Source organism: Diadema antillarum, unplaced genomic scaffold (genome assembly GCF_040938485.1).
Source record: "Diadema antillarum isolate AM-2024a unplaced genomic scaffold, OU_Dant_1.0 scf00000134, whole genome shotgun sequence".
Lineage (NCBI taxonomy): Eukaryota > Metazoa > Echinodermata > Echinoidea > Diadematoida > Diadematidae > Diadema > Diadema antillarum.
The window spans coordinates 4,279,451-4,293,863 of NW_027271023.1; the positions used below are offsets into that span (position 1 = coordinate 4,279,451).

The window sequence follows — 14,413 nt, forward strand, 5'->3', positions numbered from 1 at the left end:
CCCACGCAAAGGAAATTTTGCATTTTTTCAGAACGGAAATTCAACGAACTGGTGCATGATAACATGAGTGAAATATCTGGACAGTTTTCTATCAAAAGCAAGAACATTTTCCAAATTTGGGGAATTGCTTGGAGAACAAAATGACATATTTGTTCCCCTTGCCCTCTAGGATCAACGGCCCTGCATACAAGGGATCTTTCGCATTTTTGGAATTCAAATGAAAAATATCTCGTAAATAAACACATTTTTGATGGAATTTGGGAAACATTGTCAATCCCAAAAGTGTACTAAATCTATGGAGGGAAACCAAGTGGGCAAAGATTTAATTGAAATGAGTTATCCCCTCCCACCCGACGGAACGTTTTTATATATATTTTTTTATTTAACTGCAGTGACAGATCTTCACACTTGATGAATTAGAAATCTGTTAATCTAATAAAAGTGTATTGAGTCTATGGGAAAAGGACCGAACGGGGGAGAGTACGTGTGGTAGGGGGTATCCCCTCCCACGCGAGGGAGATCGTTTTCAGAATTGAAATTCAGCAATCGGTGCATACTTTGGGTGAAATATTTGGACATTTTTTTTTTTTTTGGGGGGGGGGGGTTGCAACAAAGCAAGAAAATAGTCCACATCTCGGGAATTATTTGGGAGGGGGATATGCTTTCCTCCAATTTCTTTGTGGGGCGGGGGGGACTGCCCCCGTCTCAGGATCTGATCATTGCCCCTGCCTCCCCCTCCCCTCCCCTCCCCTTTCCTTCCCCTCCCCTGCCCCAGTGCCGTACATAAGGCACTCTGCCCACTAGGCACACACAAAAATCGTGTAATAGAAGCAGAAGCGAGGTGTTCCTTCTCGCGGACATGATACAGTGCATTCTGCGTACACTGTACTGGCATGTACCTCGTCATTCCCATACACGAAGCTCATCCTTTCCCGATCCCGTTTCGCTGGCTGCATGCGAGCTGCATGCCTCGTTCCGCGTGCAGTTCAAGTGACTTTCGCTCGCTGATCCGCGAACTCATACTGCTGCGACATCATTGACACAAAAATACACCCAACGTGAACGACCCTGAGTGATATCTTGAGAAACTACTTTTGAAAGAGGGACTGTGTAAAATGTAGGCAAAAAAGTTTGAGAATAGCCGTCTGGAAGAACAGGTGTGAATGGATGCCAAGCTTTCGGATGAAAGAAATATGATAGTGCCAAAGAAAGATGACGGAGGGTGGAGTGAGTAGATCAACGACCACGCAGTTTTATCAGAAATCGCTGCAGCAGCAGCAGGTACGTATTTTGTTGACGTCCCGTCCATATCGTTTCGTGCAGTGCTATCCATGAATCATTTTCTATTTTCGTTCGGATCCCATCACCACGGTCATGTCATACGCACTCACGCTTGGTTTATGAGAGCCTACCTACAAACCTATGGCTATGTTCTTCACACACCTTGAAAGGCTGTGAATGGTGTCCTCGCCGCAGCCGCCAACATCAGTTAAAATCTAGCTAGACTAGATCTAGTAAAATTTATAAACGTATTTTTAGGAAATTTACAGTAAGTTACAGACGTCAGTCAAAAGTCTAACAAGATTACAGTGAAATTAGTAAATTTACATGTAATTACCCACATGTACAGACTGTGTCACCACAGACAGTGCATTTTGGAATACACGTGCAAGATATTTAACAGGTCATTAACGTTAGACATAGTTCAGTGAATAACAAAGATCAAGACTCGAAAGAGTGTCAGCTCGTCACTGTTGAGCTGAGTGAGGTGTTGAGGAGGTGTTAAGCAACTGTTTGATATCCAAGACAAGTCCAACCATTCACTATTTAATGATTTTTCGCAGTCTTGAGGACCCCGGCTAATTTTTGTTTGATGACTGCGTGCTGGGCCCTGTCACCTGTGCGTGCTGTGCATAAAACTACGAAGGGCAGGGCTCACCTGGGTAATAGGGGCTAAATCATTTTAGGCTTCTACCTTCAGCACACAAGCCCCTAATTTCCTAAGCTAACCAAAAACTGCGACCAGCCCGAACGACTCGGCATAAACTTGCATGTTTCAGTGATTTGTAACAAAAGATGTGGCAAGGGAATTTGTTGTTGTTATGCCAGTTACACGCATCCTCGGTCTCGGGGAGGCTGGAGAGTGCATTCCAATGTCTTTTGTAGATCTAACATTAGTAACTTTAGCAATGATTGACAGATGAGGTCACAACCAGAATCTTGGTTTGGAAGTTTTTTTTGTGGGCGTATCCAAGTAATCTGAAGAAAAATAGAATTAAAATTATTTTAAAATATACACTGTGTACATGTACATGTAGATCTACTGTATATGTAGGATGTTTCTAGATATTTGTTTCACCGCAAAAGTCATGTTGAGGGTATCATGAATCAACACAAATCAACATGCATTTGTTTGTCATAAAACCTTAAAAATTTAGAAACTCATCTTCGAGGAGGGGATCACTAATTAGCCTATTTGCAGAGGGCATTTGTTCATTGTCCTGGGAGAAATTACTCTGTGAAATACAGTATGTAATGACAAAAAACCCCCCACAAAAACAGAATCCGCAAAAATGTTATACCGATCTGTCTGTTAGCACTGTCTACACAGTTACCGATTTACAGGCAGCTACCACATGCACACCCACACAAACGCACAAAAGCCTCACCTGTGTGGTTTGTTTGCATGAACTGTGGCGGTGGATGGGTGATCACACTGGGGGATCCAGAGGGGGCGCACTGGGCACGTGCCCCCTCTTTATTTTTGGTTAAAACAAAAGAAATAAAAAGAAAAAATGTGGGAATGCGTGCGACCCCTTTAATTTTGCAAAGATGTCTCCCCTTTGTATGGAATTCCTGGATCTGCCGGTGGATCATGATTGTTCCGTGAAGACTAGAATCTAGATCTACAAGATATGTCCCTGGCCATGGAATCGCTTTCCTATACCAGAGCACCATCAACACAGTAAAAAAAAAATGATATAAAACTCCGAACAGACAGATTTTTCTGTTTAATTTCCCACCTACATGTACAATAATCAATTGGAACCACATACATGTAAGTGAGAGCATTGTACTCAAGTACAATGTAAACTCACCTTTTACCAACTCCTTCAAGAAGGCTGTCGACAGATCCCTTTCGGCTTTATATACATTGTATTAACATGATCAATGCTTTAAAACACCCCTGCGCCCACTCTCTACTGATAGCGGATGCATTTACAGGATTGTATACCCAGTAGGACCTTGCATGGTGTTTATACATCCAGATCCAGACTGTATACATTGTCTTATGAAATTCAACTATGTCTTGTCTTTTCCAAGTAGGGTACATTGGATGGAAATAAGACTCAAAAGAGTGTGTTGAATAAAATGTACTGTATGCAACTAACGTTCAATCTACATGTACATGTAGATATCTCAAGTTCCACAGAACCAAATTGCACCCAAATCACAGGAAACACTTCATAGCTTATATCCAATTACTGACATGAATTTAAATCAGATCTGTTATCAGATAGTGTCAAGATTTTTCATCTTAGAGGGAAGTATTTTTAGTTATAAAATCGTATATGGCAGATGGTTGCTAAGACCAGTTTGACTGTGCATACATTGTATGTTTGTCACAGTCAGAGAACAAAAGGCCCTGATCAAAAAAGGAATTTTATCAAGGAATTTGAAAAATGTGTTCATCACCAAGTTTCAGTGTACAGTAGATGTGTACAGTGTGTTGTTTGCTCAATTGGTATTCTGTAAACATGTAAAAGCACTGCCTACAATGTATTTCTTACATTTATCAGGGTGCTACATACAAATTGTACAGCTGTAACTTTAATTTACCACTTGCCCGGTCGGGCAAGCAGACTTTCAAATTTACTATGAAACACTTGCCCAACTCTTAATTTCACTTGCCCGAAAAGAATGTCCAAAATATAAAGAAATGATTCAGAAAATCATAAGAATGTGTAAGTCATGAGCTTAAATCACTTGCATAAACAGCACACATTGGATTTGCATGCTTATAGACAATACAAACTTGGTCTAACAAGTGTTGGTGTTGCATTGCATTTGGGCTTCTTCACGTAAGTGTTGGAAAGTTGCTGAAATAAATGTAAAGTGTGTTGCATCACTAAACAGCCATTATTCTTGGGCTTTTATGTGGTTGACTTTGTGGTTATATTGGGGGAATAAGTGAAAAAAAAAAGGTGCCTTCAAAACTTTTTTCCAATGCCCAATTTGGGCAAGCATTTGTTCTCATTGCTTAAAACCACTTGCTCGAATTTGATTTTCACTTGCCCCGGGCAATCGGGCAAGTGCTTATGTAGCACCCTGATTTATGTAGCATACACTATGTACTTGTACATTGTATTTGCCGACCTTCCCACTTCGTGGTTGCCAACACAATTGGGTAAAAAGCTTTCCCCGGGAGCCCTTCCCAGGCGAGCCCCTTCCCAGGCGAGCGAGTGCTACATTTTTGTACATGTACAAGTACTGTACTATCAATAGTCACTATGTTGTACGTGTACCACTGTACGTGTGTGTATGTGTGCTTTTCTCAGAACTAAGGAGAGCATACACTGTAATTCCTTTGTATAAATCATATACAATTGTAGCTACAGTGTACGTGTTTGTCCTGTTTCAAGAAAAATGTACATCAAGTCTAAATGGCAAATTGTACACAGTACATCCATTACATGTGTTCATGTTTCACACTAGACTTCTTGTGATTAGTACAATGTACATTTTTCTTTTTTTTAATGCAAGTTCATTTGTATGCATTGCAAAATTTGCCATAATTTTTTTGTTTGTTCTTTTACTCTCAGACAGTTGCAGCTTGGTGTTGTAATGACTCAAGCCACTGTGCATAGTATACTGTACCAAGGAATGTAGAGGAGTTGCATAAGGTTGCTATTGTAATAGGAAAATAAAACAAAACAACGTAAACTGTGAATGACCTTACATGTACAACAATAGAGGCCTTTTTTTTGAAATGCAAAATACCTCAGAGATGAGTACAAAGTTCCTTAAAAGTTAAGAAGACTATGTAATGTCTTGTCTTGATGATGATGATGATGACGATGATGATGATGGTGATGATTCACAGCATTTGTATGGTGTCATACTGTAATTACCTGGGTTTTTTTTTTTTTTGTGTGTGTGTGTGTGTATTTGTTTTTTTAAAGAAATCAAAGGCGCAGATTCCTCCGAGAGGGATAGTTATTGAATGTGTGGTGAAAAAATTGTGAGTCTTGAGTGAAGCTTTGAAATATCATGCTGGTCAACTTGAAGCATTTGCAACTCACAGATCAAGAAAAACACTCCACAAGGATTAGTTCTTCTTAAATTGATTTTTCTTACAGGGTTTGTATCTTTGTTAATTTGGATCAATTTGGGTGTTTTTTCTGTGAGTTATGGTTGTTTTTCTTTGGCCCAGTGACATTGATCCTGCTTCTCTACCATGGTTGCATGAAACACCCACTGTAACAGCTTTCCTCCATTCATTAAGGCTAATTTCTTGTCACAGGATATGGCCAGGTGAGTCACATGACCTGCTGGCAGTACGTGCCGTGATAACACACTTTATTGTGGTTACAGGGTGATGCTACCTCTTTCGATTCACTTTACAAGGCAGATGGAGACAGACATGAAGCACCGCTACATTTGTAAGGGTGGCGTCTGCTGACATACAGCCAGCCGTGTCTGTCGTGGAATAAAACCATAGATGTACAGTTGTACACTGTCAGTCCTTCAGCCATAAAGGCAGACAAGGCTTTTGAATCAAATTTTTAGTGGATAGAAATGTACAATGTACATTGTAAGTCTACTAGTAGATTGCAGCTTGTGCTGTAATTTACATAGGCCTACATGGCAAAGCTTCATGGAAGTACCAGTACAGTTACAGTGGTTGGTTTTTCGCATTATAAATTAATTTGTGCATAATGCACTTTGTTCAGGATGATTTTAGCACTATTTTTAGCAAACCTTCCAGTGCAGTGAGGTGATGCGTGTTGTTATGGAAATGGTAGGCCAATCAAATTAATGTTGTTCACTGTGCACGCAGGGAGTGGTTGGAGAATACCGGATTGATGTACAATGTACACTGATCTCTTTTTATCATAGTGGTGCCACACAGTTGTACCACATAATTATGCTGTGCATGTACTGTAGTGATGTGCTATCATTTTCCTGATATCTACATACTGGATGATGTGCCTTGTCTCATGTGCAATATCATCAACATCTAATGCATCCATTTCTGATAATATACATGTACATAACACACTTCATATTTGTTGTTGAGTTTTTGTCCCCGCCGAACGAGTTCGAGCAGGGGACTATGAAACGGGCTCCGTACGTGTGTGTGTCCGTGTGTCCGTGTGTCCGTCTGTCCGTCCGTCCGTCCGTGTGTCCGTCCGTGTGTGCGTCCGTGTGTGATCAAAACGTTCAAAATGCTACTCCTTCGCCATTTCTAACCCAATTTTGATTCTGTTTGCTTTATATGATAGCACTACATGGGAGCTTTGAAACTTCTATACAGAATTTCAATTGTGACCTTTGACCTTGACCTTTGACCTATATTGTACATTTTGCTTCAAAATGCTACTCCTTCGCCATTTCTAACCCGATTTTGATTCCGTTTGCTTTATATGATGGCACTAGGTGAGGGCTTCAAAACTTCTACACAGAATTTTGACCTTTGACTTCTTTGACCTTTGACCTTGATTTTTTACCTATATTGTACATTTTGCTACAAAATGCTACTCCTTCGCCATTTGTAACCCGATTTCAATTCCGTTTGCTTTAAGTGATGGCACTAGGTGAGGGCTTCAAAACTTCTACACAGAATTTTGACCTTTGACTTCTTTGACCTTTGACCTTGATTTTTGACCTATATTGCACATTGCCTACAAAATGCTACTCCTTCGCCATTTCTAACCCGATTTTGATTCCGTTTGCTTTATGTGATGGCACTAGGTGAGGGCTTCAAAACTTCTACACAGAATTTTGACCTTTGACTTCTTTGACCTTTGACCTTGATTTTTGACCTATATTGTACATTTTGCTACAAAATGCTACTCCTTTGCCATTTGTAACCCGATTTCAATTCCGTTTGCTTTAAGTGATGGCACTAGGTGAGGGCTTCAAAACTTCGACACAGAATTTTGACCTTTGACTTCTTTGACCTTTGACCTTGATTTTTGACCTATATTGCACATTGCCTACAAAATGCTACTCCTTCGCCATTTCTAACCCGATTTCGATTCCGTTTGCTTTATGTGATGGCACTAGGTGAGGGCTTCAAAACTTCTACATAGAATTTTGACCTTTGACTTCTTTGACCTTTGACCTTCATCTTTTTACCTATATTGTGCATATTGCTACTAAATGCTACTTCCGGCGGGGACATACATATTACGCACCGCGTAATTTCTACTTTTCCTTGTTTTTTGGGTTGTTGTTGTTGTTATTGTTGTTGTTTTGGTTGGGGGGGGGGGGGAGGGCTTAGGTGTAGTGGGTACCAGAAGTGGAGTTGAAAGCATCATCAAAATCCACCATAACCTTTTACATGTAAAATGGAGAAAGGGTGTAGTCTTAGAGGCAATTACAGATTACTGTATAAGGATATTAAGAAAGGCTTACAATGTTCATGTACCCGGTTACTTGTAAGCATACAGTACATGTGTTTCAAAGTATAATATTATGATAATTTTGTATCATACAGCTGTATATGGTGCACAGTTAAAGGGGATGGCTAGTAACTGATCAGTGGGAATCAGTGGGAATGCTGGGGGATGATTGTTACAATCCTTGTGGGATTCATTTAAGAGTACATTATATATCGATCTATTGTTGTGTGAAAATTATTTGCTTCAGAATGGTCTCATATTCAAGTAATGTGCAGTTCAATGTTTCCAGGTTAGCATGCCTGTAGTGTCGGGGCGATCGTTAACAGGCCGTTAACGATCGCCCCGTCACTGTACAGGCATGCTAACCTGGAAACATTCAATTGCACATTACTTGAATATAAGACCCCGTTTACAGTGCGAGGCTCGGCCGCGGCTCGGCCACGCCCGTGCCCAGCCCCGCTTCAGTGTACGACGTTTAAACGCGCAAAAGGCCAAATGCGGGGCCAAAATTGGCCTCGCAGTTGGCCTCGCTCTGGAGGTGGTCTTGGCCGCGGCCGAGCCGCGGCCGAGCCCGGCCTTTTCTCAGTGTAAACGTAAACTGGGCCAAATGCGCGGCCAATTTTAGTCTGGCTTCCAAACCCTCTGCCTGTACTATTTCGCTGTTCAGGATATTAACCCCCTCAACGTCGAAAAATAGTATAGTTTAAGGTGGTTTTGTCCTGCAAAGGATTTTTTCCTTCGGCAAAGGCCTTTGCCTGAACGGCGACTTCGTCGCCACGGAATTCATTTGGCAAAGGGTCTGAAAACCAGACAATACCAAATTGCATTTGTTTACGAGCAGAGCGCCACTACGACAAAATATTGAAAGGTTTGAATTAAAAGCGCGGCCGAGCCCAGCAGTGTAAACGGACAAAATTGCGGGGCCTGGCCTCGCAATTGAGGCTGGGCTCGGCCGCGGCTCGGCCGCGGCTCGGCCCAGCCCCGCACTGTAAACGGGGTCTAAGACCATTCTGAAGCAAATAATTTTCACACAACAATTGATACAATATATAATGTACTCTTAAATGAATCCCACAAGGATTGTAACAATCATCCCCCAGCATTCCCACTGATTCCCACTGATCAGTTACTAGCCATCCCCTTTAAGACTGGGTTTGAATGAGCCTACAGCAGCTGTTGTGGATTGAGTGTATAGTACATGTACGTATACAGACAGTAAAAGACTGGAGTGAACTCCTAGTAGCCCATATTAAAGTGGTATATGCATTTGTGCAGCCTGGGAATGCAGTACTTCGTTGTGGTTTGATCTGTGCATACATTATTGTATAAAAAACATGTACAAATGTGTAGTTGTTCAGTCAATGCACTCTTTTATCCCAGACATTCATAGCCAATTCATTGCAAATTTAATGGAAAGGCACAATATGTGTACCTACATGTGTACATGTACATGTGTACATGTACATGTACATGTTTGCTTTGTGTTGTGTACTGTACACTGTACATTAACTGCGACCAGCCCCAACGCTATGCGTTGGGGCTGGGCATTGTAGGATTTTTTATCTAGGAATGCGGAGTATCGCGGTAAAATTTCACCTTAAATACTAAAAAATGCGTCAATTTGAATACTTACCGATGTATCCCACTTATTGACAAGAGGATACGGGGAACGTAGTAGTCCGTTAATAGTCCATTTCTGTCTAAATTGATGACTTTAAATGATTCGGTCAGCAGGGATCTCCGAGATTGACAACTGCTCAGGAAGACGGGATTTGAAACCTCTGCGCTTGCGCGAGTCGGTAGCACTGTAGCCTTTGTGACCAGGCACTCTTGCTGCGCGACATCGTGTGGCGCCCGATCGCTCTCTGCTAGTGTGGGCGCGTTTCACTTGAACCCTTTCGCTCGCCACTACACAGCACGCAGCGAAAGGGCCTTGTTCAAAGGCTAAAATCATCGCGACTCTCATGCGTATTCATATCGCCAATGCGCAAAGTGCCACGTAAAGGTTGCATCAAAAGCCAAAGAATGAACGGGAGGTGTGGAGATTTAACTCGTAGAAAAACGTTTTTTTTTAAACTACATGGGATCAATGTGGAAATTAGCAAGTGAACGTATCGTATGAATAAGGTAAGAAACGTACATGTGATAAGCCTGTTGCTGGTAAAATACGAAACTTATAGTGGCGCGAAAATTTGTGTTTCTTTTTCAACGTACAGAGATAGCACTCTTTTGACTCAGGGTGCTCCCACAGTATAACTGTGTACAAGGAGCGCCCTGGGGTTAACTGTGCATGTACATGTATGTGTGTATTTCTTTGAAATGTTACATTGTGACCTGCACATACAAGAAATGTAAGCTTTGTTGTCAAGAGCTACATTATTATACTATACGTGTACATCTCATCATGATTTCATAATTAGTGATACATACTTTAGTATAACCATGGAAGGAAAAGGTGCCAAAAATGGTAGAGATTCAAATTAGATGTACAGTGTACAATACTCTGTAACATGCATTGTGGTCAAGCTGTCCCTGTCCTTGCCTGATATGTACAGCTTTTTTTTCTTTTTTTTAAAAATATTTTTCCTTTTTTTTTTAATGTATAGTAAAATTACCTCATTAGAAGGTTTAAGAGAACTTGCATCCTCACAAGGCTTCTAAAGCTTTCCTCCAAGTTCTCTTTTTTCATTTCACATCTAATTTTAACAAAGGCTGTATTCCTCAGTTAAATATCTAAGTGCGTTATTCTGTTAATTTGTTATATTTATTATGTTATACATTCTTATCAATTATTGTATGCTTTGTATTTATGTATGTACAGCTGTATGCATTGCATGTTTGTTTGTTTTTATCGTAGAAATGAATAAACGAACTGAACTGAACTGAACTGAATATCAGTATAATGGCCAGGCGTTGTGGCGTGCGCCTGTAATCCAGGTACTTTGGAGGCAAGGGCTGGGATATGGCTCAGTTGGTACTAGCGTGTCTACTTTCACATCCAAGAGTAGCGGGTTTGATTCGTGAGTCGCACTGAGCAATGTTGTGTGTAAGCATTCCGTCCCCTCTAGTAAGAGGCAAAACACTCTGTCCCTCGGACAGGACATTAAATGGAGGTCCCATGTGTGTGTTAGCCACGACACAGGCACGTCGTTAAAGATCCCACTTCATTCATTCATTGCAAAGAGCAGGGTGCCAACCTGGTGAAGTAGTCCCCCTACCCACCTGCACAAGAAAACGGGCAAATGATGCCGACCCCTTGTGGTTCGCCCCAGGTGACTAGCTGCAATAGTCAGCAAATGTTATCAACCAGGCACGCTGTGCCATACACTTGAATGAATGAATCAGTATGATTTGTAAGAGAAAAAATTGAAACTTTTTGTCTAATAGGTTTGAAAAATTTGCTACATGTATGAGCTGCTTCTCTGCCATACACAGTCAGTATGTGCACTAAAACATGGTAAACATGGTAAACAGTGTAAAGTTCTTCCTGTCCTGGTTATCTTAAAATTTATGGCTTCACAGCCTAAGCCAGACCTACAGTTATTTTTACAAAAAGTGATAAACCAAGTTGGACACCATTATGTTGTTCCTTGTGTGACTGTAGCTAGGTTGTGTGGTACACTCCAGTAGTTACATTTTACATACACTTGTATGTACAAAATTAGGTCACTCTGTATATGATATACATTAGCAACTAGACAGGGCCAAGCCTTTGTTGAGCTCAGACCAAATATCAGTGAAACTAGTCTACTGTTGTAATGGACCTTAAAGGCATGGTGTAACAGCATTTCAAGTTTTCCGTTTGAAAGCTCTGAGCAACTACATTTGTATAAGTACATACATGCTACAGTCTATATCAATAATATTTTGTAAAAATTAGAAAATCTCTGAATGACAGGGTTTATCATACTACTGTAAAAGTGGAAATTTTTGCGGTGTTGAAATTTTCCCTCATTTTGCGCAACCCGAAACTACCGCAATATAAAAGCATGCGAATATTTTTGCTTCCCTTATGTTCCAGTAGTTGATGCCTTGATTCCGCGGAATTAGAAACACGCGAAACTCTTCTTACCCCGCCGAGCGCGAAAAATTAGTCGCGCAAAAATATCCACTTTTACAAAAGTATTATCCTTCCTCTTTCACTCCCTGTAGACCTATTAGAGAAATAATGATCCTGTTCAAGTATACAAGATTGTATGTTTTCTCTTGAGTTATTACAGTGCAGAAACATTGTAAAACTGATTTAGAAGCACGTATACATTTTTTTTTGTGTGTTAATGCTGAAATTGGAAGTTTTAGGGACTATCTGATGTTTTTTTGATCAGTTCTTCATTCCCATACCTTAAAAAGATGATGGGCAATCACGTAGGATGACAGAGTTGTCTGGCAACTGATGTGACATCATGTAGGTTAGTCTCCCTTTTCAGGGATACATTCACAACTGTGAATGTTTCTGGCACTTGTCCAGCGATGATGCTGGAGCTACACGATCCATTTCATCTGCTTCTTGTTATTCCGTTCCTGTCGTGTGAATCTGCTTGTGAGCACAGACACATACACCATGCACACACACATGCACACATGCACAGACACACATCGGTTCTCTTGTTTAGTTAGGCAGGCCTCGGGCAGACTCTTGGGCAGGCAGGCAGGCTTGTACAGGATTGCCGTAGGTGACCTTTTATGAGGAAGTGTGCCTTGAATGCATCATGGAAACGGGCTCATTACAAGCAGAATCCTGCTGTGGTCAAAACTGTCAGAAAGGTTTAGTCTGTTTGGCATTTGCTGAATTTGATTCGGCATGATGCATGATTTAGTGAGAAGTAAACTGGCATTGGAAATGTTCAGTATGGAGTATGCTGTATGCGGCATGCAAGAAAATTGTTATGCCTGTGCCTCTTTAAATAGATCGGTTTATAATAACATTCTTGTGTCATCTCAGCAATTGTTGGTTGACATTGAATAATGATTTTTTTTTTAATATAAAAGAAGAATCTTAGAGAGAGGTGAACATACAAAATGACATGTAAGAAATCTTTCATTTTCAAAGCTAAGATGGGAGTGGTAGTCAATGGCAAAATGCAGTACAGGCACATTGTATTATAGATGTACATAGGAATTGAATTATTTCAATTGCCATCTTGAAATCAAATTTGTGATGTTTCGAAGGTGTACATACCACAAAGCGGAAGTCCCAAATTCATGAAGGTGGTACAATTGAAACCATGGTTTAAACCATGGACAATTTGTATGGAGCGCCAAGTGTCGCAAGGCCTATTTCGTTACGAAATCAGGCATTTCGTCAACAAAATGTCCATTTTGTTGACAAACTGTTGTCATTTTGTCGACAAAATGACTGATTTTGTAACAAAATAGGCCATGGACACTTGGCGCTCCAGACAAATTGTCCATGATTTAAACCATGGTTTCAATTGTACCACCTTCGTGAATTTGGGCCAAAGAGCCTGGGATAACAACATAGATTCAAGTGATGACTGCCATTTGGTATGGCATGTACATATTTCTATCAAATGTTAGTGACTCTCTCTCTCTCTCTCTCTGTCTCTCTCTCTCTCATGCAGGCCACCAGGCTTTCAGCAGAGGTGGACCCCTTTATACCAGGGAAGTCCCACCCCTATGCCACCCCGCCCCAGACTTCAGGTGTGACGACCATGTACTACAACTCCACTTCCCAGCAGCACTTTGCCCAGCACCACCCACAGAATGGTCACCAGCACCCAGTGCATCAGCAGCCCACTGTTATGCAGAATGTGCCCATGCCAGGGCCAGGGGTCCAGCAGGGACAGGGGGTTCCCTCGGGCCCGGGGATGTACCACGGTGGCGGTCTACAGGGCTCAAAGGCCCCTCCTCATCAGCAAGGGGGTGGAGGAGGGGTGTACCAAAGTGGTACCTTGACCACCATGAACGGGAAAAAGGTGCCACTGACAGAACTACCACGCTACATCACAACTTGCTATCCATTCGTCCAGGATAGGTAAGTTGTGAAAAAAGCACAGTAATGTGTTCACAATTTTATGTGTGTGATCGTACAGATATGAATTACTTTATGAGGATCACTCTATTTCATTTGACTGTTCTGATAATAATGAAGTGCTGTATTCATGTACATAAAAAGTAATGCTGATAATCATACATTTGTGTGTCACACCGCACTTACTTTGCTGTAGATGTCATGAATGTTTTGATGCAGGAATATAAAATAGTTATGCCATCATTAGGCAGATAAATTGTTTACTTACCACAGCCATCGTAAACATGAATGTAAGATGTATTCCAGCAATAACTCATCAAGTGATGAATGCTTGTGATAGTGGAATTTCAGGCAGGCAGGCAGGCAGGCCTGTGTTTTGTTTTGTTTTTGTTTTTTCTTCTTTTTTTTTTGAGAAAAAAAAATCTGGAAATTCAGTGTATTAGTTAAATCAAAAGCAAGTTGTAATCAAGCAAAAGGCAACTAACAACACTTACATAAATTAATGAAATATTTACATGCAGTGTCAAATAATCTGCCCTTCATATACCTTGACAAAATCAGCAAGTGACAGATATGCCTGTTCTTTAAAATCCACCATTTGCACTGACATTGGTGCTATGTTATGTAGAATGTAATATGGGTGTTTCTGCTCAAAACTGGACATTCATGTACAATATGTGTGGTCCAGTCTGGAAACACTATTTAACTATAAATACATCTGAATGAATTTTCACTTGCTGCTTCTTCTTTTTTTTTTTAGCCCCCAAATAACAGAGCAGAGATATTGTGATGG

At 40.9% G+C, this 14,413-nt stretch overlaps 1 protein-coding gene across 1 annotated transcript in view; it reads left to right on the forward strand.

Moving 5' to 3' along the window:
- The first annotated feature begins 1,164 nt into the window (after positions 1 to 1,164).
- The window catches only part of LOC139720861 (uncharacterized), a 28,035-nt gene continuing 14,786 nt past the window's right edge, over positions 1,165 to 14,413 (forward strand). The window contains exons 1-2 of the mRNA XM_071632195.1: positions 1,165 to 1,281; positions 13,211 to 13,623. Coding sequence (XP_071488296.1) covers positions 1,213 to 1,281; positions 13,211 to 13,623 — 482 coding nt within the window. The 5' untranslated portion in view covers positions 1,165 to 1,212. The remainder of the gene's footprint in view (positions 1,282 to 13,210; positions 13,624 to 14,413) is intronic.